This window comes from Hesperophylax consimilis, chromosome 29 (genome assembly GCF_061612785.1).
Source record: "Hesperophylax consimilis isolate HC1 chromosome 29, BYU_Hcon_1.0, whole genome shotgun sequence".
Classification (NCBI taxonomy): domain Eukaryota; kingdom Metazoa; phylum Arthropoda; class Insecta; order Trichoptera; family Limnephilidae; genus Hesperophylax; species Hesperophylax consimilis.
This window is the reverse complement of record NC_142864.1, coordinates 1,925,202-1,948,749: the sequence shown is the minus strand read 5'-3', so window position 1 is coordinate 1,948,749 and position 23,548 is coordinate 1,925,202. Positions and strand designations below refer to the sequence as shown.

The 23,548-nt window shown below is 35.2% G+C and overlaps 1 protein-coding gene across 2 annotated transcripts in view; it reads left to right on the top strand.

Annotated features, from left to right (window-relative positions):
• The window catches only part of LOC149409764 (uncharacterized), a 60,879-nt gene that overhangs the window by 24,980 nt on the left and 12,351 nt on the right, over nucleotides 1–23,548 (top strand). The window contains exons 2-15 of one of the 2 annotated variants that reach the window (XM_089649209.1): nucleotides 2,927–3,095; nucleotides 3,827–3,905; nucleotides 11,104–11,196; nucleotides 11,634–11,727; nucleotides 13,241–13,385; nucleotides 15,100–15,209; nucleotides 16,569–16,754; nucleotides 17,098–17,325; nucleotides 18,020–18,169; nucleotides 18,336–18,525; nucleotides 19,751–19,815; nucleotides 21,225–21,353; nucleotides 21,588–21,731; nucleotides 22,786–22,957. In XM_089649209.1, coding sequence (XP_089505335.1) covers nucleotides 2,927–3,095; nucleotides 3,827–3,905; nucleotides 11,104–11,196; nucleotides 11,634–11,727; nucleotides 13,241–13,385; nucleotides 15,100–15,209; nucleotides 16,569–16,754; nucleotides 17,098–17,325; nucleotides 18,020–18,169; nucleotides 18,336–18,525; nucleotides 19,751–19,815; nucleotides 21,225–21,353; nucleotides 21,588–21,731; nucleotides 22,786–22,957 — 1,954 coding nt within the window. The remainder of the gene's footprint in view (nucleotides 1–2,926; nucleotides 3,096–3,826; nucleotides 3,906–11,103; nucleotides 11,197–11,633; nucleotides 11,728–13,240; nucleotides 13,386–15,099; nucleotides 15,210–16,568; nucleotides 16,755–17,097; nucleotides 17,326–18,019; nucleotides 18,170–18,335; nucleotides 18,526–19,750; nucleotides 19,816–21,224; nucleotides 21,354–21,587; nucleotides 21,732–22,785; nucleotides 22,958–23,548) is intronic. The other variant, XM_089649210.1, reaches the window with a different exon arrangement.

Sequence of the window (23,548 nt, the reverse complement as noted above, 5' to 3'; positions counted from 1 at the left end):
TAATTCCCTATAAAAAAATGGATTGATTATTGAATTCACTCTGCAGGAGAAGCAACACTTATAAACCAGCCACCAAAATACAGATAAACAGAAAGACTCACCAGAAAATAGCACTCGCAATTTAGTTCCACTCCTTGATCTTCAAATTCGTCAGCAAAACGGCAGATCAGCACAATAATATATTTGCATTTGCACTAGGAGATTATAATATGTCAACCAACTCTCAAGAGAGTAGAATTTTTAATAATGATGAATTAGCACATTTGCAATTCCACACATTATTGTGACAAAAAAATATTTTAATCATTTTTGTCTTAAATAGACCTCTTTTTACAAATGATCAATCCAAAGGTGACTGGAATTCGTCATCACTCACCTGCAGAGCAAAATCTATCCAAAACTGGCCAGAGATGTCTCTTTCGTCCATTATTTTAAATTTATATTTTAAAAATTAATTCACACTAATTTTAAATCGACTGCTTCTCCAAGAATAATAATAGCAATAAATTAAAGAAAAATTAATGTGTACACAAAACACTATTGCAAGTGATGCACTTATTTAATATAAGTTCAGTAAGACAATGCATAATTCATACAGAAATATATACTAGTGTAACAATATTTGAACTAATTTATACTAGGCTTGTATGAGACCTGTGATAAGTGTAAGTATGAGGTGTATATGATAATAGTCAGTAGTGAGTTTATTGTTACCCACAAAATTAATTGTACTTGGAATAGCTGAATAGGCATCGCAACTTGGCATTAACGATTCAGGGCTGTCAGCGATTCAATGATACTTATGGATAAGAAATAAAATGTTTAGTAAAATAATACATATTTAAGCTTACACTAAAGTAAATAGTTTAGATTTAGTAAAATATGATATAGGAGCCATACAGAAGGATATTATCATTACTGACATTGATTATTGTGTTTGAGGTAGGTATGTTATTATAGCCTTCTTGTAACTATATTCCGTGCAGTTGAACACATCTACTACTTCTGAGAAATCATTGCCAACTGCATGCAATCTAGGTATAAGAGAGTATCTAAATGACTCGGTCCTGATATTTTTGTTGCAATTAAAAAGAATTTTTGATCGACTAGTTCTTATAGGTATATGGAAGGTAATTAGACTTAATAAATCGGGGCTGTCTGTAATACCATTAACCATTTTATAAATAAAAATCAAGTCGGAAATAAGTCTTCTATCTGAGAGTTTTTATAAGTTTATCTTTCATCAAGTGATTGTAATTTATTGTTTCAATTGGTAGACCGAGTTTATAGTTAATGAATCTTAGGAAGTTATGCTGAATTTTTTTAATGGAGTCAGAGTGGATTAATTCACTGGTTGATTCACTGGAAAGAGGAATGATTTTCATGACCATCAAACCCTTCAATACTTTCAACGGATTTGTTCAGTTTGCAATGTTTTCTGTCTATTTCAAATGCTCTATATACATGTTATTTTTACATTTTTTCGTAAAAAAATACTGTTTTAAAAACTAACTAAAATTATCTCTCCGACGTATGCATTTAAAATAAACATGAGTATTTCTTAATAATACAATTTTAATATCAAAAGTAAGAAATGTTGTCAAAAACGCTAACCACATTTTTACTCAATTTTTTACTCCAATCGTAGAAAAATTGAGAGAACTCGATATTTCAAAAACACGTCCGTTTTGTTTGGGAAATTTGTAAAAAAACTGTACCTTCACTTTTATCTCGTTCATATAATAAAAGTTAAACACTAGGTACTTTTTAAAGTTTTTAAAAATATTAAATTATTCACTTTGACTGTTTTTAGGATTTTATTAATGGATTCCAGTATAAATATTTGAGACGAACATTAAAATTTTATCATTAAAATTTTAGCGTTGTGGAAACATGTCGTAATATCATTTTTATAGATAGAGAAAAGCAAGGGACCCAAAATTGACCGCTGAGGCACACCGGAAGTGATAATTTTCCAGATGGAGGAAAATCCACCCATTGTGACAGCCTGAGACCTATTCGTTACGTATGAAGATATCCAACGAAGGAGATCTCCATGAATACCATGATTAACAAGTTTTCTTAGCAGAACGTTGTGGTTGATCTTGTCAAAGGCCTTACTATAATCGGTATAGACTGCACCAACTTGCACACGTTTATCCATGCAGGCAGACAAGAAATTTGTAAATATTATGAGATTTGTAGCAACAAAGCGTCCTGCAAAGAACCCATGCTGAAATTCGTTGATAGAATTCTTTTCGACAGGGAATAACTGGTCATAGACAATGTTTTCGAACACCTTTGAGAAAATGGGTGTATAGTTATCTGCTTCACACTTAGTTCCAGATTTATGGATTGGTGTGATGTAGGCTCTTTTCCATATATCTGGAAATGTACCAGTCTTTAGCGATATATTAAACAGTATTGACAGCGGAATTGACAAATGATTTGCGCACTCGGTAATTAACAGTGGTGGGATACCATCCGATCCAGCTCCGTTGTTAGAATCGAGCCTTTTTAAATATTTAGATACAATGTCAGCATCGATTGAAACTGATCCCACCGCGCCAACCTGCTCAACTACTGAGTTATCGTAGGAAGTCCCCAGTGAGTCGGTCAGTTCGTGGACGGAATGGAAATAATCCGCAAACAAATCACAGTTTATCTTAAAAATTTCGATTATCTATGAAAGAGCTGATTATGAGTTATTTTGTTGTATACAGCTCTAAGTTCCTTCTAGTTTATTGAACATGGCTCTAAATGCTTTCTGGGTTGTTCCACTTTGCCAAATGCATTCTAGTTTATTTTACATAGGTCAGAAAAATGTTTTATCTTAAATAATTCGATTAGCGCCATCTATGAAAGAGCTGATTATGAATTATTTTGAGTATACCCTTAATAAACATTCTTGTTTCTTTTTTTCTAGAAATAGACTCAGAAATGGACATCAACAGCCCTGATGAGGCGGAGATCCCAGAGGACTGTTGCACGGAAGGAGAGGATTGGGCTGAGACGGACTGTTCTCCTCCACCAGACCCTGACAGGACCAAAGAGTGTCTGGACAGCGGTCAGGAATGCTGCAGAAAGCTGCTGCAGTTAGTATTAGAGCACTACATTATTGTAACCCTTTTCAATTCTTATATTCCATAAAAAGAGCCCCGCGCAGCAGTGTTGTGTAGTCTGTTTGAGAGAGAACAAGAATTTACTGACAATGAATCCCGTCTGTCTCTCAGTGGAGTCGGACACGAAATGGGAAAATTGATATTTATATGGACTATTGATAGAATACCAAAATCATTGATGGAGAAATCACGCTCTCTCAGTGGATAGAGCTACCAGAAGGAGTGCCATTCCTCCCATTCAGAAGGGTTTTTGCAAAAATTCCTAGATCCGTGTTATCTGTCTCGGAGGTGCCGGTTTAGAGACTTTAGACGACGTGATATTACCGTGCAACGGTTTTCATATGAAATGGTGGTGACAAAGCTAATTTTATGACCCTGAGTAAGGTACATGGGGTTTCTTTCCATCAATGCGGGAATGTTTCGCCTTATTTTTTTGATAGTACAGCCTCTTATGTTGTCGTTGGGTGATTTACCATGTTTCCTAGTTCCACAAGATGGTATTTACCGTCTCTTTCCATGAAATCGGGACATTGTCACCACTGGTGAATGGGACTTTCGTCATCCTGTTCACATTTTGTAGAGCGATTAGTCTTTGCTCTCCACTTCCGTGACTTGTTAATTAAATGAATAATTTGTTAACTAAATAAATAATAAATTGATCCCAATTATTTACAAGATAATCTTGATTCTGAATTTTTTTTCAGGGAAAAGGGAGAATGTAGTAAGGGCATCCAGATGGCCAAGGACACGAACAACTGTAACGACGCTGAGGGCGGGGCCATCGTAAGTTTGTTTTTGCCTAAATGCCTTCTAGTTTGTTCCACATGGCCCACATTGCCTAGTTTATTTTATGCGGCTCTAAGTACCTTCTAGTTTATTGCACATGGCTCTAAATGCCTTCTAGTTTGCTGTATACGGCTCTAAGTGCCTTCTAGTTTGCTTTACACGGCTCTAAATGCCTTCTAGTTTTTTCTTCCGGTTCTTTCTTCGAATTGAAACGTTACTTTGCTTGTAATGGCAATAGCCATGTTCAGTGAGCAAATCTGAACAGCCAGATACTTTCCAACCTTCCTCTACCCATCTCCTTCCCCTCCACTCCCAACAGCCTAGCAAAATACCTTCCCCAATCATTTGTAATTCCATACTGAGTATACGTAAATATTTGAAACTTTCAAAATCTTCCCATCTCCTGGTTGATTCTAAATAGTGGTCTTTCACCAGGGCAATACTGAGAGTACCTTACACTCTGGATCGTACCTCAAATATACTAAATATTATTTAAATTAATGAATTATGAATTGCGCAATTTCGTATTTGCGGGATTCAAAATCTCTCGTAAAATCCGTATTCGTAGCCAAGGATCTGAGGCCTTTGAGATGAAAATTTAAAAAATGTTCCCTAATATTCAAAAACGTTTGCCTAGTTTTTTATTACATTTTTTTACTGTCGACTGCTGACGATTCCAGACGATTTTTTCCCTAATCAAAAGGATTATTTTTGACATGACGTGATCCGAAGTGGAAGTAACACGTTGATAAGAAGTGATTATCTCACTTCAAACGTCAATATATCAATGAAACAGATGTTCAAATCCATGAATGAATTCGGTTGTAAGGAAAACACACACGAAATCTTGCACATTATCAGGGCTGCGCCGAGTAACACAACATAGTAAAGTAGCATAACACTTCTCGGGCCTCGACAAAATAATTTCATATCATCAAATATTCCCCCCTTAATTCAATTACAAATAGATTCATTGTTTTTTAATGTATTTCAAAAACTGTTTTTAAAAGCAGATAAAAGACTCCCAGATATCGACATAATGCAATTGAAATTTTAAAATTTTGAACACAAACAGAAAGAGAGAACAACTTTTCGTTTCGTTTTCGTCCTGTAAACGGTATATACCACTATGCACAAAACTAACAAACATATTTGATTAGACAAAGGTTTACAAAAGTTATTGTCACTTCACGTTATTTTTCGTTTTTTATAAAAAATATTTATGTATTGTTTATCGTAAACTTTTCAATGCAAAGACAAAGTGTGGTGTTCTCTCTTTCTAACACGGTTAAAATCACATATCTCAAATAATACACTATAAAATAACATGAATTTTATGAGTCCGTATCAGACTGGGAGAAATATCTTCCAAAAAAATCTATAGGTAAATAAAAAAAAATGAAATTGCTTCATGTAAAAATATTAAATTTTAAAGGGAAAATGGGTGGCTGACAGATTTCTGCTAAATTTGAAAAGTTTTTGTCGGCTTTCCCGTCTTTGAGTGTAGAAAAGTCATTTTCAAACTGTCAGTCAAGATGTTTTAACTTTAACTGTCAATCATTCTTATTATTTTTCTGATTTCATTTTTGTTATTTCAAAATATGGAATGTACAAAATTACCTATTTTTAGGTGTTCCATAGGAAAAAAAGTGTTTAAAACACGGGCGAAACCGGGTAGCTAAACTAATTAGGTTAATATTGTTTTCTGCGTACAGTATTTTTTAAAACACAACTAAAACATTATTTTGAACGATTAAAATTTTTCGAAAAACAATTTTTAAAATCCCCAACGATTAACACTTCTTTACTCCGTTTGATGTTTATGTTTATGTTGGCACAGCCCTGTTTCCATTTTATTAGTACTTTCTATTGGTAATCCAATTCTTGCACTTGTGTTCTAATAATTCCCTTTTTTCTATTTCATATCCAATTTAAAAAATATATATAATTAATAATTTTATAATGTTAATTTCTATCCTCTTCCCTCACGTCACATTTTTTTCTTTCTTATCTTCTCGTATTCTATTTACACTTCTTATCTGCTAGTGGCCAATATTTGCTCAGAAATTCTTCCACGCACGCTGCTGTATCTGCTTCCAGATCTCAGACAAGCCTGTCATTGTAATATTTTATTAAAAAGATGTGTGATATTATTATAAAAAAAGTATCATATTGCAGTGGAGAGCAAACTTTCTCAAAGAACTGAAATAATAGTAGAACTTTCACACTCCTTGAAAATTAACTGTGAAATTTGATGAATTGTTAAAATTCTCCGAAAAAACCCTTTTTTAATAATATATTTATTTATTTATTACAAGATAATACATTAAAAAATAATAACAAAGTTATAATGTACTATTCCCAGTGAGTTTACAAAACTCACTTCGGGAAAGACAATATTAGATTAAAGACAAGACAAATAAATACAATTATTTTTATAAGTAATAATTGTTCGCCTGAAACACTCATCCACATTGAAAAAATCTCCTGATAAAAAATACATGACGCCAACGGGACTCGAACCCGTGTGATTTTTTTTATTTTTTATTTTTATTTTTTTTATTTTGATTTTTTTATCAGGAGATTTTTTCAATGTGGATGAGTGTTTCAGGCGAACAATTATTACTCATAAAAATAATTGTTATCCTTTGTGCTATGCATAAATAAAATCTTGTCTTAAAAACATTAATTTATCAAAAAAATAATAATTAATATTTGACAAGTTCAAGTATTTCACCTAAAAATGTAGACAATTTGTCTCAACGCCATCTAGTGAGAGAGTTAGTACTTACAATGCCTTTCTCATATAAAATAAAGTTGGTTGTTCTCAGGTGAAAAAAATGTAACAAGCAGTAATTGTTGAATGAAACACTAGCATATATTGAATAATTTCGCGGGTAAGAGATAAGCCTCCATAGCTCAGTGGTCAGAGCTTTCGACCGGAAATCGAATGGACACGGGTTCGAGTCCCGTTGGCGTCATGTATTTTTTATCAGGAGATTTTTTCAAGGTGGATGAGTGTTTCAGGCGAACAATTATTACTTATAAAAATAATTGTTATCCTTTGTGCTATGCATAAATAAAATCTTGTCTTAAAAACACTAATTTAGCAAAAAAAAAAAAATAATACAAATAAATACATTAAAATAAATAAACGCAGATGTTATTATGGAGTTCCAAAGAAAGAGTGTGTTAGTCATTAATAAAACTGCTGAGGAAATACCTTTTAAGAGCTTTTGCCAATGTTTTTTTGTTCGTTGCCGGAAGTTTTAGATTACTAGTTAATGCGTTATATTGCTTATGTGCAATGTATTGTAAGGAGTTAATTCCAAATTTAGTCGTGTAAGTAGATGAAGATAAGTGTATTTGATTTTGTGATCGTGTTTTGTGGTGGTGTATGTCAGAATTAAAGACTGGTTTAGTGTTGGTGTGTGAGGAGTGTTGAATTATTTGTAGAATGGCAGTTGTGATGTTATACTTTGGCAGGATCGTAAAAGGAAGTATTTGTATCTGTGAGTACATATCTTTGACATGTGTATCCCATGTATAGATTATATATATTCCGTACGGCTAATATTTATTTATTATAATACTACTCTTCCATATTAGCGTTAGCTTGTGTTTGTAAAAGGAGTGCACAATACATTATTGTAGTTATTTATAAGTAATTAATAATATGATAAGCATGACATGTTGCAGTAAGTACATTGCAGTGAGAAAGTAAAAAATAGTTACATATTTAAATAAATAGTTAGTGTTTGGTAGATGTGATATAAGTGCAAGTAAGCAGATAAATAATATACTTTACACAGAAAATGTGGGCTATGTTTTATGATATATTTAAATAGACTTGATCACAGTTTGACAATGGTGATAATGCTTACTCAAATATGTTGTCAATCTTTCTGTCCGATGACGCCCGGACGTACAAATGGCGAGAGTGTTTATTGTATTGAATTCCGTAAGTCTAAGTTTAAATGTTAGTTATTATCTCTAATATCTATATAATCTCTAAATAGTATAAAACAATATCGTTATCTGCGTCTGTCTGTTTGTGAGTTTAGTTCTTCTAAAATACGCAAGGGATTTTGAAAGGTTTTTTCACTATCATTTAGTATCGGTTTACATATACAGGTGTATCGGCAAGTAGGTACCCGACAAACTTTAACCAGCTATTCCTCAGCACATTTGGAGTAAAAAATGTTATGGGCGCTTTGCTGTCCGGTAACATTTTTTTTCCATTAAAAACAAAAAATAAATAAAAAATCCACACTCCGTCACTGTCATTTGCATTGTTTCTCGTGTTCAACAGCTGTTATTAGCAAGTGTGTCAAAAAGTGTCCTCGCTCTTTCATACACACTAAATAATAATAGTTACAAATGAGACGAATGGTGTCGTGCCATTTCGTTGTGATTGTAAAAGCGCGCCAACGTAGGTACGTACGTACATTATTCAACGAAACTCGAACAAAATATTGCCAGACGGGTTTTCAAACTTTGACAAAGGATAAAACATTGGTGATATGTGGTGAAAATATGAATAATAATTTTTTTATTAAAAAAAATGTTACCGGACAGCAAAGTGCCCAAAACATTTTTTACTTCAAATGTGCTAAGAAATAGCTGGTTAAAGTTTGTCGGGTACGTGCCGATACACCCTGTATAAATACATGCATATTATATTTATAGAAAGTAGAGAAAAGTCGATGTTTTATAATCAAGTCGTAAAAATATGTTTTCGGGCACTACATTGTTAACGCTGACTAAACCTTATGAGATACATCAAAATAATGTACTACGGAATTGTATATATTAAAAAGGCCTACAGAAAAGTTTTCCATAAATATATAATTTTTTTTTCAACTAATGACTATATTGTATGGTATTATGATGACAAATTTATTATTTCATGGAAAAAATGGTTTGCCTGTAGAGAAAAGACCAAAAATGGCCCTCCGATCGAAAAAAAACGAAAATTGTAAATAAAAGTTTTTGTATCCCTGTAAAAGTAAACAGCAGTCGGATTTGTTGCAGATTCCTCCGCCTGGCAACACCAACTGTATTTTTATACACGTTTTATAGATGGCAACAGATATTTTTGGTTTTTATTAATATTTTTATGAAAACTTAACCTTCATAAATTAATGTCAACAAAAGAGTTTTAGCATACCAACTCTATTTTGTATGGGATGGTTTGAAAATATCATTAACTAGTGAACCCCGCAATATTAGTGATTCGCTATTGCTAATGCCTGTCGGGTGTCACCGACTTCTTCCTCCATCCATCATTGTATACCCACAATCTTACTGTTAAAAAACTAATTCGACTTCGTATCTCATTCGGGTGCAGATATATTGCGTTAAGTCTTCCTCGGACGTCCCCGATTTCTTCTACCATGCAAACAACTATCTAAACACTCCTGGCACTAATAAGAACAAACTTTGAAATTTTCATCGGTATCGGTGGACTACTTTTCGAGTTTTGCGAGCACAAACATACGTAGGTAGAATTTTTATCCGGCGTTGCTCGGGGTTATACCGACTTTATACCGGGATTATTTACGACTTGATTACAAAATATCGTCTTTTCTCTACATTCTATAAATATTATATTCATGTATTATAAATGTATAAACCTTCCGGAAGAATTTATCTGAATGATAGTGAAAACCCTGTCAAAATCCGTTGTGTAGTTTATAAGAACTAAGCGCACTAACAGACAGACGCGGATAGTAACTATTTTTTATACTACAGGATTTTCCAATAAGAGGTGTTATTTTGATAGACAATCGTAAAATATCAATGGTTTCGTTGCTTGTGTGGCACGTAGCGCTGTCTTGTTGAAAATAAACGTTGTCCAGATCAATACCATCCAATTCCGGCCATAAAAAATCATTAATCATCTCTCGATAGCGCAATCCATTCACCGTAACTGTTGCTCCAGCATCATTTTCGAAAAAGTAAGGTCCAATGACTCCGCCAGACCATAAACCGCACCAAACAGTCACACGTTGAGAATAGAAAGGCTTTTCAACAATAATTCTTGGGTTTTCCGAGCCCCAGATGCGACAATTTTGCTTGTTGACGAAGCCACCGAGGTGGAAATGGGCCTCATCACTCAAGATGATTTGCATTTGATTCACTCAAGTGAATTTTAATAATTTCAATGCGTTGTTGAAGCGTGAGTCGTTCCATTTTTATTAATGGCGTAGTTTCTACTTGTCAAATGTCAAACAATGACAGCTTCAAAAGTAACATCTACCGAAATAGCGGGCTATTCAAAATAACACCTCTTATTGGAAAACCCTGTATTTAGAGAAGATTCAATTAGTTTTTATATTTATTGTTAATTATATTGACGCCTTCGGCAAACTCTGGCTAGTGTTGAGATTGTTTCAGTAGAGATGTACCCTCGTGTGTCGATTGAATAATAATAATAATAACATGGCATTTATATGGCGCAGTTTAGTGTCATTTCACTACAAGTGCGCAACTTAAAAACGGTAATTTAGTATTAGTGGTCATGTTCTTAAAATTATTCCTACAGTGTGCCTTAACCAATACAGATCTAATATTATAACACTAAATATACTGTTTATTCAAAGTGATGACAAAACTTAGAATAACAATAAAAGCAGGACAGGAAAAAACAAGAATATTAAAACTAAAAACATAATATAAAACAGGAGGCAGTTTGTGCTCAGAAATGAGAATCTTCTGAGCAGACATTTTAAAAGGTACAATAAGGAGACAACCGAAACCAAACAATCACCGGAAGTTTTAGAATATGGCTTATTATAAAATATCGGAAAGAAGTTAAGATTTATGAATGGTAAGACTTTTTAAATCATTTTTTTTAAAGCCCGTTAAAATTCAGCCAAATTCTGGAGATGAGTAAGAGCTGAGGGAAGTCTATTCCAGATGAGCGGGCCTGTTACACGAAAAGAGCGATCATAGTATACGACTCGATTTGGCCTAGAAAGTTCGATTAGACGATTACTAACATCTAGATCTGCTGACCTTTGAGTAAGCTGTCTATTGCTTAAGTTTTGTCGGACACTAAACCCATACGTTACAACTGGCTTCGGACAGTTGCAAGTATTTGGGACTCTTGTGGCATCAGACATCTTTCCTGTTTGTTTTCTGTTTCATTTGGTTTGATTATCATAAATATTTAATTATTATTTTATTTCAGGTTTGTTGCGAAGAGTGCAAGATTGGAATCCTTTTAGGAGAATCCAATGGTTGTGGAAAACCTAAAAATGGGACTTTTGATGATTGTTGCGAGGTAAAAAATATTTATTATATATAACTGTTCGGGTTTTATGGAATCATCGAAATTCTCTTTGCGTAATTTCTTTTCGAGGTTCAAATACAAAGAGAAAAAAAATATAGCGCAGAAATAATCGTAATCGAGTTTCTTCTACCTTTCTTTCTAAAACTCTTATCTTATGGAGAGGTATCACGTTTATTTTTGAAAACACTGGATTTGTATCTCTTTAAAGACTTTAGTTTAAAAAACACTTAATTCTCCATGAAATGATTCAAAAAATTTTATTGAAACCATTGTGAACATTTTTTGAGTTAAAATTATTTTCATTATGGATAAATATTTTTAATGATAAAATACTTTTTTAATTTTATCAATGTTAATTTTTTTAAGTTAATCCACCTTAACACTTCTGGAAACTTATTTTCTATTTTAATTTATATATTTTATTTCAGTTTGCATCAAAAAAAGAAAAAGCATCAACTCCAGAAGATAAAGAGGAAGAGGTTGCCGTACCTATACCAGAAGTTACCTCTGCAGAAACTAATGGTATATAATAATGATTTTATTTATCCGAATTTTCCAAAAGCAGATAATTTAATTGTTTAATGGTCCCGCCAATGTCATTAAGGGGCCGTTCAAGTATTATGTAAGCAGATTTATTACAATTATTTACCCCCTCTTCCCCATTCTCACCAAAAGTAAGCAAAGCTCTTACCCCCCCCCCCTCCAATGCTTACGTAAAAATTGGTACCTATATGCATTTTTCTGTTAATGTATTCTGTTTTTTTAAGCGAGTACCTAAACGTATCAATTATTTGTGGGAATCCCCGAATATGTATTCGGTTTTCAAACATAGACAATGTGTGAGTTGCCAATGTGTAAAAAAAAATAACTACTGCTGAGCAGTGCTGACGTAATCACTATCTCCACCCCCCACCCCCCCATGTCATCAAAAATAAGCAAAGCAAAGACCCCCCTGCCCCCCTATAGTGCTTACATAATACTTGAACGGCCCCTAAGAGAAATAGGAAGGGTCCTAAGTACGATCCCTGGCGAAACCCAGATTTTTTTATCACAAAAAATCAACATTCAGATCTTGCAACACTTATAATCCTTTAGTCAGACTTTGTAAAGTGGTACTTATTGTATGCACAGTCCTATTCACTAAGGACTCCTGATTTGAAGCGGACTGTAGGTTGCAGTGTTACTTCATCATTTTTATGATTTCTTCATCTTTATGTCTGTAGATCTCAGACAACACCTTTGCCATAGTGGTTTGCTACCTTTGGTTATTTAGCATGGGTAAGGGTTCATGGGGTGAGGTGTGTTCAGGGTGCGCCTGCCCACCAGCTGGATGGCGTGCCAGATCGAGAGATGCTCGACGCATCACCTTGCGCTGCAGTGGGAGGGATATATGCATATGTCCATCACTCCTGAATACACTAATCCCTAGATTCCTACCAACCCTCGTACATTTTATCTTCCCAGAACTTCCTCTCCGGCCTTTCCTTAAAAAAATACCCTCCCCAAATTATTTTCCTCAGGGCCTCCTGTGTGGGGTTAATGTAAAACATCTTCATCTTCATATTCATTTCCTCATCTTCATGTTTGCAGATCTCATCTTCATGTTTGTTGACTGTAGGTTGTTGTGTTGGTGTTTCTTCATAATTTTTATGATTATCCATCTATTTAATAATAATAATAATAACATTTATAGCATTTATATAGCGCAGTTTAGTGTCTTTTTTCTTCAAGTGCGCTTAATGTTTACATAGCCATATTTCGATGTTGTTCTAAAACTACATCTCCAGGGTATCGTTAATTTAATATGGTAGGGCATTCTTGAGTTTTGTAGCATTGAACTTGATACTTCCAAAATCAAAGTCGAGCGTGTATTCCACCATGCTATGGAGACCATCCAATTGTTTGTCTGTATTGACTTTACCGATAAAGAATTTGGACTCTTTTGTGCCTTTCCCAATATAAAAAAAATCATTAATATGAGTATCTTGTCTCTTTGTGCCTTAATACTCTTACATAATATTATATCTGTTTTCAGATGATCGTGATGGCTGTGAGTTAGAGGGGGATGTCTTGTGCGCCCACAAGTGTGTCCCTGCAGGTAAAAAGTATAGTTGCCAATGCAGGCCGGGTTTCAAACTAATATCTGATAACCATTCCTGCCAGAAGTTGGATATTAACAGGTGAGCCTTAATTGTTAATTTCCTTACCAGTGTTCTCAATATATTGCCTGTTGTATGCTGATAATACGGTGTTGATTGCTAACAGTATGGATGATCTACAGTCTATCGTGTCTAAGATGAACAAAGTATGTACGAAGAATGAGTTAATGATGAATGTAAGTAAGTCTAAAGTCATGGTGTTTGAAAAAGAGACTACGAAAACAGTGTGCAATATAGTTGTGAATGAGGAATACTTGGAGCAGGTGGATGAGTTTGTGTATTTAGGAAGATGTTTACGAGAGATGGGAAGGCTGACAGAGATATTAAAAGAAGGGTAATGGTTAATGCAGGTAACTCCATTAATGGAGGACTGAACGCAGTTGGCGCTAACAAAAAACGGTACAAAGAAGCGAAGCTAGCAGTCCACAATGGAGTGCTGGTAACTATCCTGATATATGTAAGTGAGGCATAGAACTGTCAGAGAAAGGATGAAAGTAGACTGAATGCTGTAGAAATGTGATCCCTGTGGCGTATGTGTAGTAATACGACAACAGAAATTGTTTGTGCATGTAGAGCAAATGAGCGAAGAAAGGAGTGTAAGGAGAATGGTAGCAGAGGTCGAGGATGCCCGAGGAAGACATGGCACGATCAAGTGAATCAGGTACTTGAGTCGGGCCAAGTAAAGAGTCAGAATAATAGAAGATAATGTATGAGACGATGTATGAATGTGAATTAGGCAAAGAGTGTGTACCAAGACTGAGTTTTTATTTTATTTTGCGATCCTACCTCTCTGCCTACCCCTACGGAGAAACGGCATAGTGGTCAGTTAGTGAATTATGTACTTAACAGATTGAATAATTGTGTTATTTAATTTTTTGTATTTCTTTGGCATTCACTATGTAACAATTTCTAGACATTTTTTGTTTTTAATGAGTTTTATTAATTCACAATGTACATTTGTTACGTATAAATTTTTATAAAATTAGCGACCGGTTTCGACACGTCCGTGTCATTAACTAGCTATTTTAAAACTTTATTACTTTATTTTAAAAGTTTTAAAATAGCTAGTTAATGACACGGACGTGTCGAAACCGGTCGCTAATTTTATAAAAATTTATACGTAACAAATGTACATTGTGAATTAATAAAACTCATTAAAAACAAAAAGTGTTATTTAATGTTTCTTTACTAAAAATCTGACTTATCTCGCCAAATATTTATACTATGGCACTCGGCAGATCTTCATATACGAATATACATGTAATTTATTTTGTACATGTTGGTATTATGGCTCCTCCACTCTCCACGGTTCTGTGCCGCATAGAGAGCAGCGTACCTCAAAGTTCCGGACGCTTGTGGTACTTGATCTGTACAAGCCATCAATTCAATTCAATCTACTTATATCATTGAAGAAGATAATTTCAACAATTCTAAACGTTACAAAACTTTACATTCGCAACTGGGAATCCAAACCAAGATCCTCTAATCTTATTGTGACTGGCACTGGCATCATCTGCTCATTCTGGAAGAACTAGGTATCAACTTTACTGTTTACCTACAGCATTATTACGACAATTTGTTAGCTAAACTGAGGTCAACAGGTTTGCAGGCATCTGAAAGCTTGGTTTCTGTGGCTCTCCGTGCGGCACATCCTAGTTCAGTATCCTTGTTCAGCTGTACTATTGGAAGGGGATTTTTTAAAAATCTACAACTTTTTAATTTTGTTTATTTCCAGATGCCAATCGAAGAACCCCTGTGAACAGAAGTGTACAGACACAGGAGATGCCATCGTTTGCTCCTGCAGAAGAGGGTACGAGCTGATGATGGACAATGTCTCCTGCATTGGTAAACACCTTACTAGATAGTCAATTAGGAAAGGACTGCGAATATCTGAAGTTTTTTTTGCATGTTTTATTACTTAGCAGAAACATTTAATTCATTAAGAAAAATAGAGGGCTGCACACTAGTATGGCAAATACTGATAGTGACGCCCTATACAACACCCAAATTGGTTAAAATTGCTTTAGCCGTGTTTGGTGACCATATCTGAATGGCCAGGTACTTCCAAACCTTCGTTTTCCTTAACTCCTTCACAGTTTACAGTTCTAATGGCTAAGAAAGGCTTTTGTTCACACATTTTTTTATTATCAAGTGCATCATCAACAATTATCATAAAAATACATATTTCGGATGTAAACCTTGTAGAAAGAACTCTACAACTTGGATATGCTTTGATTTTCAATATTCATACAGATTGTTGGAACAATTATTTAGAAAAATAATAAAGTAGGTGCCAAAATAGTATAAAATAAAGTCGCTATCCACGTCTGTCTATTTGTGCGCTTAGTTCTTCTAAACTACTCAACGGATTTTGATAGGATTTTCACCATCATTTAGAAAATTTCTTCCGGAAGGTTTACATATATAATACATGCATATTAAACTTATAGAAAGTGGAGAAAAGTCGATGTTTTGTGACCAAGTAAAATAAAATATTTTCGGGCGCTTAAATTGCTAACGTTGGCTAAACCTTATGAGATACATCAACATAATACACTACGGAATTGTATGTCTTAAAAAGGCCTACAGAAATGTAGTTAATTAATAAATTAAAAACCCTAGTTAGTTAATTAATAATTAATTTTTTTTTTGACAAATGTCTTAATTTTTTTACTAACGGTGTTCAATCGGAAGGAAATTTCTGATATCCTTAAATTGTCAATTTTTGTTTGTATATTATTAATCATTTACTGCATCCTTTTGTGTTTCTTTGCTGGCTCCTAAAGCTGGGGGACACGTCATTCACTTTAAGTATAATATTTTGTAATCACGCTTGAAGAATTTATTTTTTCGATTTTCGCAAGCGATTTAAATACTCGATTACTAATTCGATACTAATTTTGTTTTTTAAGATATTATTTTTTCTTTTTGCTTGTTCTTATAAGTAAAAAATTGTATATTTAACTAAAGCTTCTAACAGGAATTCGATCTTAACACTTTTTCCTTCTATATAATAATATGTTCTATAACAATGTAATATGAAATTATGATAAATAAATTTGTCTATTTGGGATCGAAAAACAGGATCCATTCCTAGTTGGCTAGTCAAAGTTTCCGCATATGTTTTATGTGTGAAATATATTATTATTATGTATTAGAAAGGCAATGGTACTGACGATTGTAAAATCCTGATTATATTTGCAGATATTGATGAGTGCGAACTGCAGATCCATGAATGTCGTACAGGGTACACTTGCCACAACACCCCAGGCTCCCACCGCTGTACCCCCCCTCCTGGGGCCAACTCGGACCCCAAGCCCCTGTCCCGCAGCTCCAGTAGTCAGTGCCCCAAGGGCTTCTTGTTCGACAAGCACAGTCAGGTCTGCAATGGTAAGTGCTTTTTATTTATTCAGCAAATATTGTTTATATTTTTATAATCAATTAAACATTAACGTTCTTACTAAAAAAACGTGGTAAATTTTTTATTCTAGTTAATCAATAGAATGATAGAAACTGATATAAAATAGTTTATAGAAAGATGATTTTTGTTCTAATTAATGAATATGATATTTATAAATGTTTTAATCGTGCGATTGCAAAAAACCTCCCCACATTCCGGAATATTATTATGGTTTTCCGTAACTTGGTAATGTTTCAATTTTATTTTTTTTAAATTGTATTCAAATCAATAAAAAATCAAATAAATAAATAACAAAAATGTTTCGGATTCCAGATATAGACGAATGCCTCACCAACCCCTGCCCTGGCGGTCTAGTCTGCGCCAACACAATCGGCTCATTCAACTGCGGAGGGGCCCCTGCGCCCCCCGCACCTCCGCCCCCCAGGCCTGCTCAGGCCCACCGGGCTCTGGACCCCCGTGTCCCTACGGTAGAGGCCCCGCCTATACCTGACGTGTGTCCTGGTGGCTTCCAGATCAACCAAGAGCTTAGGGATTGTACAGGTGAGAATTATCTTCCATATACCTACAAGAACTAGTCGATCAAGAGTGCAACAACAATATCAGGACTGAGTCATATAGATACTACCTTATACCTAGATTGCATGAAGTTGGCAATGTTTTCTCAGAAGTAGTAGTCAGGTCATATCATGAGAGAAAATAAAAGGCACTACGCCTCCAGAGTAGGATATACTCTCAGAATAATAGTCCCATTGAGAAACTATAATTCACCTCTTCCCAGAGTGGGAGATACTCTCAGTATAATAGTCCCGATGAGAAACTATAATTCACCTCGTTCCAGCGTAGGAGATACTCTCAGTATAATAGTCCCGTTGAGAAACTATAATTCACCTCTTCCCAGAGTGGGAGATACTCTCAGTATAATAGTCCCGATGAGAAACTATAATTCGGAATAATTTGAAACTCTTCAATTTCAGTACCTTTTGCATTTGGTGACTTTTTGAATTGACTGAAACGTTCTTTCAAATGGCTCTAGCTGTGATTAGTGACTTAGTGGTTAGCAAAGAATTTCAAAACCCTCCCCTTCCCAATGTATTTCCTCGCTTCAACATGAAACCTTTTTAATTTATTTATTTATTGATACATTTTGAATGTTATTTCAACCGCCATGCTAGGGATGCCCCTGTGTTATGACGGGTGAAGTTTACAGATAATCACTGTTCTTTAATTATTACAGATATTGATGAATGTAAAGAGAGCACGGACGACTGCAATCGACAGAGCCAATTCTGCCTAAACACCCACGGGAGTTTCACCTGCTTGGACAAAGCTTCTAAAACTTCTTGCCCCCCGGGCTTCAAAAAGCGACCAGATTTTGGATGTGAAGGTACGTCATAATATAATTACAGTTTAAATATAATACAAATAACCTAAAAATCAATTAAATAGGTTGAAATACTTGAGCTTATGAATACCTAACAATCACATTTTCTTTCATAGGGAAATACAAAGGTAAAATTAATTTAGGTTGAATAAAATAAATCTGATTCCAGACATTGACGAGTGCGCGGAAAACCACGATATTTGCACCCCTGGAAGCGTTTGCGTGAATGACCCTGGGGGCTATGATTGCAAGCCTCAACCAGTTGGGGGCTACAAACTTCCTGTAGCCACATCCCAGGTCCACGAACCCTCGCCAGTCCGACCCAACCCATCCAAACCCACACGGCCTCCAATACAGAGGTAAATAAGGGTACGCGGTGGAGGCTACGTTGGCAAGCCTCAACCAGTTGGGGGCTACAAACCTCCTGTAATCACATCCCAGGTCCACGAACCCTCGCCAGTCCAACCCAACCCCTTCAAGCCTATACGGCCTCCAACACAGAGGTAAATAGGGGCGCGCAGTGGAGAGATGTTGACAAGCCTCAACCAGTTAGGGGTTACAATCCTCCTGTTGCCACGTCCCAGGTCCACGAACCCTCGCCATCCCGACCCAACCCATCCAAGCTAATTTCCATATGTACGTAAATGGTATTCTTTTGAATGTCTTATAAAATTTGTAACTTCTACAATAATTAGCATCTATAATAAAATAAAACCTGATTTTAAAATCTCCCAAACAGGAAATATATACCTTCTACGAGTTACTGGAAACCTTGTAGGTATTTCACGACACCCGACTTTCAAGGAATAATCCAATAGTCCCAATAAAAACCACGACGTCCCTTGTTCTCGTACTTAGGACCAAAATTATTTAATATCATTCCTAATGCTTGGAAAACGAAAAGTACAAATGTTTTGCGCAAATTGGTCAACGACTGGCTCCTTGATTTAGGGAGGGTAAAAAGTGAAGATATGTTGATCGATAGATAATCTCATTATAAAAAATATATATGTACATTATTGTCAAAACACTGATACATAATTTTTTAAAGTACATACAATACAAAAACACATATTTATCACCTCTGAACACAATTGCCAATTCTGTATTAATCTGTACTTTATTTATCAATGCTATCGATTATTTTCTAATCATCCAACTATATTATAAACTTATAAACTACCCTTCCCATTTTTTCTACCTTACAACTCCTGTGGTGATCTGTCTTTTTATTACTACTATCTGGCTGTTATTTACTTTACCGGTTTTGTTTTATATTAAGTACTAAATTATAATATGAACTAAATTTGTCAATTTGACTGGCCTAAAACAGGATCCATTCCTAGTTGGCTAGTCAAAGTTTCCGCATGTTTTATTGTATGATTTTTATGTGAAATAAATTTATTATTATTATTATTTGCTTTATCTAGTCCTGAAATTTAGACTTGATGACATTTGAATTCACTATTGAAAATAATCTAATAAAAAACAAATTTTGACCCATCCTAACAGTTCTGCCTCAAATTGGCGTGAAAAAATCTAATTAGATTTATAAATTATTATATATACTTGTTATTCTTACAGTGCTCCTAGAAGTCCCACATCTTGTCCTGCAGGGTACAAAAAATCATACAATGGAGGCTGTGATGGTAAGTTATCATTGGAATAATAATTGACTACGTCCACTTTAGGCTGCACCGAGCCGCTCTCAACTAGAAAATAAATAAGTAAGTAGTCAAAGGGGCAAAATAAAGTGTATGATTTTTTTTTCATTGGCTCCACACAGAAACCACTGAGGAAAGTAGTTTCCCTCAAGGACTATCTTTGGGGAATCTGAATGGAGGGTCTTTTAAGGAAATGAATGAGGAGGTTCTGGTAAGGAAAAAGGTAGGAGTGGGTAGGAATTTGGAGATCAGTCACAGAGCTATACAATTAGAGGCACTATTGTGTACGAAGATCTCGTCGAAACGTGTTCTACTATTTGAACTTTTGTGCGTTGGGAGCGTTGGAGGTTTAGAGTTGGCTAATAAAGGAGGAGGAAGTGCAACACAGGTGTTTGGAAGATGATGCACTTTGATGAGGGACTTTGTTCTCGTCTCTGCCTTATTTACATAAAGGAAGTGTGCGGTCTATCCTTCACTCTAGCGGTGTTCCACAATTGTATGCTTGACTTACACAATATAAAAGGTTTATACGTGAGATCAGAGACACAGCGTAAATTTCTAGCGGACGTTTCTTTAGAAAACAACTTAACTTCACACGATTTTGTCGAACTGGGAAAGCTGTCAAGGCACCGCCGTCTTTATTAATACCAGCTCTCTCTCTCTGGTTTCAATCCTGGGATTGGTTTGCAGCAATTTCGTCTAATCTCCTCTTCCATTCTTCCCTGTCTTGTGCGGCTCTTTTGGCTTCTGCATATGATGAGCAGCGCACGTCCACCAGCAGGTCCTCCAGGTACTCTCGGCGTGGGCGTCCCCTAGAGTTGGTCCCCTCGGTCATACCCTCCATTATGACATGCAAGAGGCCTATTCATGTTTTGCTGGTTAATAATATTAATATATTTTATTTAATACCGGCTGTGCTGTAGAAAATGAACTGACAGTAAAAGAGTCCTGTTTTTGGACTTTTGCTCTGGGTTAATATATATAGTTAGTATAGGTTAGTAGCAGGGATTAGTACCAAACCCTAGACCGAAAATAGGTTTCTTTAACAGTCAGTTCATTTTCTATAGCAGGGCCTGAATTAATAAAAGATGGTGGTCGTCAAGATCATCCCAGGGTAAAAGAATATATTCAACTGACTGCAGCCACAGACAATTCATAAGGTATGGATTTGAACATAGGTCAAAATCATTATGTGCTGGTATTGTGATAATGTGCTGATATTGGTGCACAACATTTCATACTCCACCGGGAAACCAATGGCGTAGGCCATCACGAAACACACACACAAATCAACCGGGAGAATATTTATGGCAATTTGAGACCTTGAGAAACTTATTTAATTTTAATATTTCAATGAAATATGGAAAGGTAACTGAGTTATTTATTTGATTTAGACATCAACGAGTGCAGAGAGAGGACCCATTCTTGCGATGAACACCAGATCTGTCACAACACAATGGGCAGTCACCGCTGCGTCTGCAAACCCGGCTTCACCAAGGATCCATTCACCTCTGCTTGCATTGGTAAAATGACACTTTAATCAAACCTATTTAAATGTTATAGAACTTATTGTTGGTCCAAAGTGTACGTAAAAATAATATAGCACTTTTACACGCTAAAACTATATTTTGTATTGATTAGCGTCATTTGAATTTTACAACTCACATTTGTGAGTCCTTGTTCTTGGCCCTGCAAATGTATGGAATAATTTAATTAAAATTACATTTCTTTTTAGTGTATTATCCATTTATTTCCAGATGTGAACGAGTGTCAGAAGGACAGTTTGAACGACTGCACGCAAAACCAGCGTTGCGACAATACTATCGGGTCTTACCATTGTGTACGTTACATCAGCTGTGGAACCGGGTACACACTCAATGCTTTGTCCAGCACTTGTGAAGGTAATTTTTTTTGAACTTCATAGAGCTATACAATTATAGTGCCCTGCTGTATCTCGTCTAAACATGTTCCACCATTAGAACGCGATAAATCATAAGCGTAGACCGGGTTAAATAGTTTTAGTTAGAGCGTTGGGAACGTTGGGAAGTCAGTAGGAGGTAAAGAGTGGAACCGATTTTTTCGTTTGATGCCCAAATTAAAAAGACTGTTTTTGAAAGCAGATGAAAAACTCTTTCAGATTTAAGTGTTGTATGCCATAATTGGACGTATATGCAATTAAGGGCAGAGACGGTTTACACGTAGTTCCCGTGAGCACTTAGGCCATAGGTCCATTGTGCTATCTCCCATTTTACCTCGATCCTTTAACAACAACCCAGTCCCTTTAATAAAGTTCTCCAGGGTTGTTATTGGGTATGTGGCTATGTCTTCTGGTTCTACTGTATGTCTCCCCAGGTATCTGAGCCTAGTTCCCACCAGGGCAGGACATTGGCACCATAAGTGAATGGGAGTCTCTTCAACCTCTTCATATTTCCAGCATCTATTGATGTTTTCCATTCCCAATATCTGCATGTGTGTCCCGTTAGTAGTCCTACCAGTTCCCTCAGTGAGTTTCTGTCCATATCGAGTAGTTTCTTGGTTCGTCTAGGGTCTAGCCCTATTGAAAACTAAAAACACATTTATTTAGACAAACGTAATATAATCAAAGTCACTTAACGCTTTTAGGTTTAATATACTTGAAAATAATTATTTAAAAAACATTGAAAAATCTTGGCCAGGTGAACTGTTTGACGGTTTTCAAATTTTATAGAATTTTTTCAAATTATACTAAAGAGTCTATGGTAAACTTTTAAATGGAAAGAGAAAGTTCAGTGTCCCCTCTTTTTAAATCCACTTGTGTTATATCTCTGACCATAATAGAAAAGGAGATGGAATGAGTTTTATGAGGATGTATCATCGGTAACAGATATATATGTAGTACTATGTGGCCAAGTGCTTTTAAGCAGTTGTTAGGTAGGTGTTTATGATGTCTTTGTCAATACATTTTTACAACTCCAGATGACGATGAATGCATCCTTGGAACTGATGACTGCGCCCAGATGGGACCCTTCGAGTGTCTCAACATGCCCGGCACCTACCGCTGCATCAGGAAGAAGGTCATCATCACCACCACTCCGGCTATCGAATACGACAGCGATGAGTATTACACTGACGAGGAGGTGGCGGACATGTGAGTCACTATTTATATCACTCTTGTAAGGATATCTATACTAATTCAATGATTTTTATACTAATTCAACCATTTTACACTAATTTAACTATTTCAAGGATTTTTTATACGAATTTCACGATTTTTGCACTAACCAACTAACTAACCATCACGCCGTTTACCCGGAGGGGTAGGAAGAGAGGACAGACCGACAAATTGTCGCATACTCTTCCATTATTCTGACTCTTGACATGGCCCGACTCGAGTATCTGATTCACTTGATTGTAATTCATCGATTATTATACTTTGATTTTTATACTAATTCAACGATTTTTATACTAATTGAAAGGTTTTATGCTAATAATACAATGATTTTAATGTTAGAGCAAGATTTTAACACAAAAAGGAAGGATTTTTAGTACTGGTCCAGAGCTTATAAAACTATACCAATAATTTTAGTGCTAATCCAAGACTCAAAAGAAAGAATTTAACGATTTTATTACTAAATAAAATATTTTATTTATGTTTTTGTAAAAAGCGTTAACTTTGTGGATTGTCATAATTTACAATAAAAAAGACATTTATTTGTTTTTCACCGCTTTAATTTTATTT